The following is a 410-nucleotide window of genomic DNA, read 5'->3' on the forward strand; positions in this document are numbered from 1 at the left end:
GCTGCCCCCCGAGGAGGAGCTGAAAGCCACGGTGCTGCAGCTGCGGGAGACCGTCCTGCAGCAGAAGGAGACCATCGGGACCCAGCGGGAGGCCATCCGGGAGCTCACCGGCAAGCTCAGCCGCTGCGAGAGCGCCGACGGCAAGTCCACCGCGGGGACGTGGAAGAAGGAGCCGGGCAAGGGCAAGGACACTATGGGGGACCTGCCGCGGGACCCGGCGCAGGTCATCGATCAGCTGAGCCGCACCATGCAGACCCTGAAGGACCGGCTGGGGGGTCTGGGGGGAGGGGCAGGGGCACGGGGTGGGCCAGCCTGCCCGCCCACCTGCGTGGGAACTTGGGACGACTTAACCTGCGACACGGGCTTTGGGCCGCGGGGAGGGCACAACCAGTGCGATTGCTCTTTGCGGA

At 69.8% G+C, this 410-nt stretch overlaps 1 protein-coding gene across 1 annotated transcript in view; it reads left to right on the forward strand.

Annotated features, from left to right (window-relative positions):
* Window positions 1-7: 7 nt before the first annotated feature.
* NPTX2 (neuronal pentraxin II) overlaps window positions 8-410 on the forward strand; it is a gene marked incomplete at its 5' end in the record, with an annotated part of 9761 nt that continues 9358 nt past the window's right edge. The window contains one exon of the mRNA XM_010145795.1: window positions 8-281. Coding sequence (XP_010144097.1) covers window positions 8-281 — 274 coding nt within the window. The remainder of the gene's footprint in view (window positions 282-410) is intronic.

This window comes from Buceros rhinoceros, unplaced genomic scaffold (genome assembly GCF_000710305.1).
Source record: "Buceros rhinoceros silvestris isolate BGI_N320 unplaced genomic scaffold, ASM71030v1 scaffold16421, whole genome shotgun sequence".
NCBI classification, from domain to species: Eukaryota; Metazoa; Chordata; class Aves; order Bucerotiformes; family Bucerotidae; genus Buceros; species Buceros rhinoceros.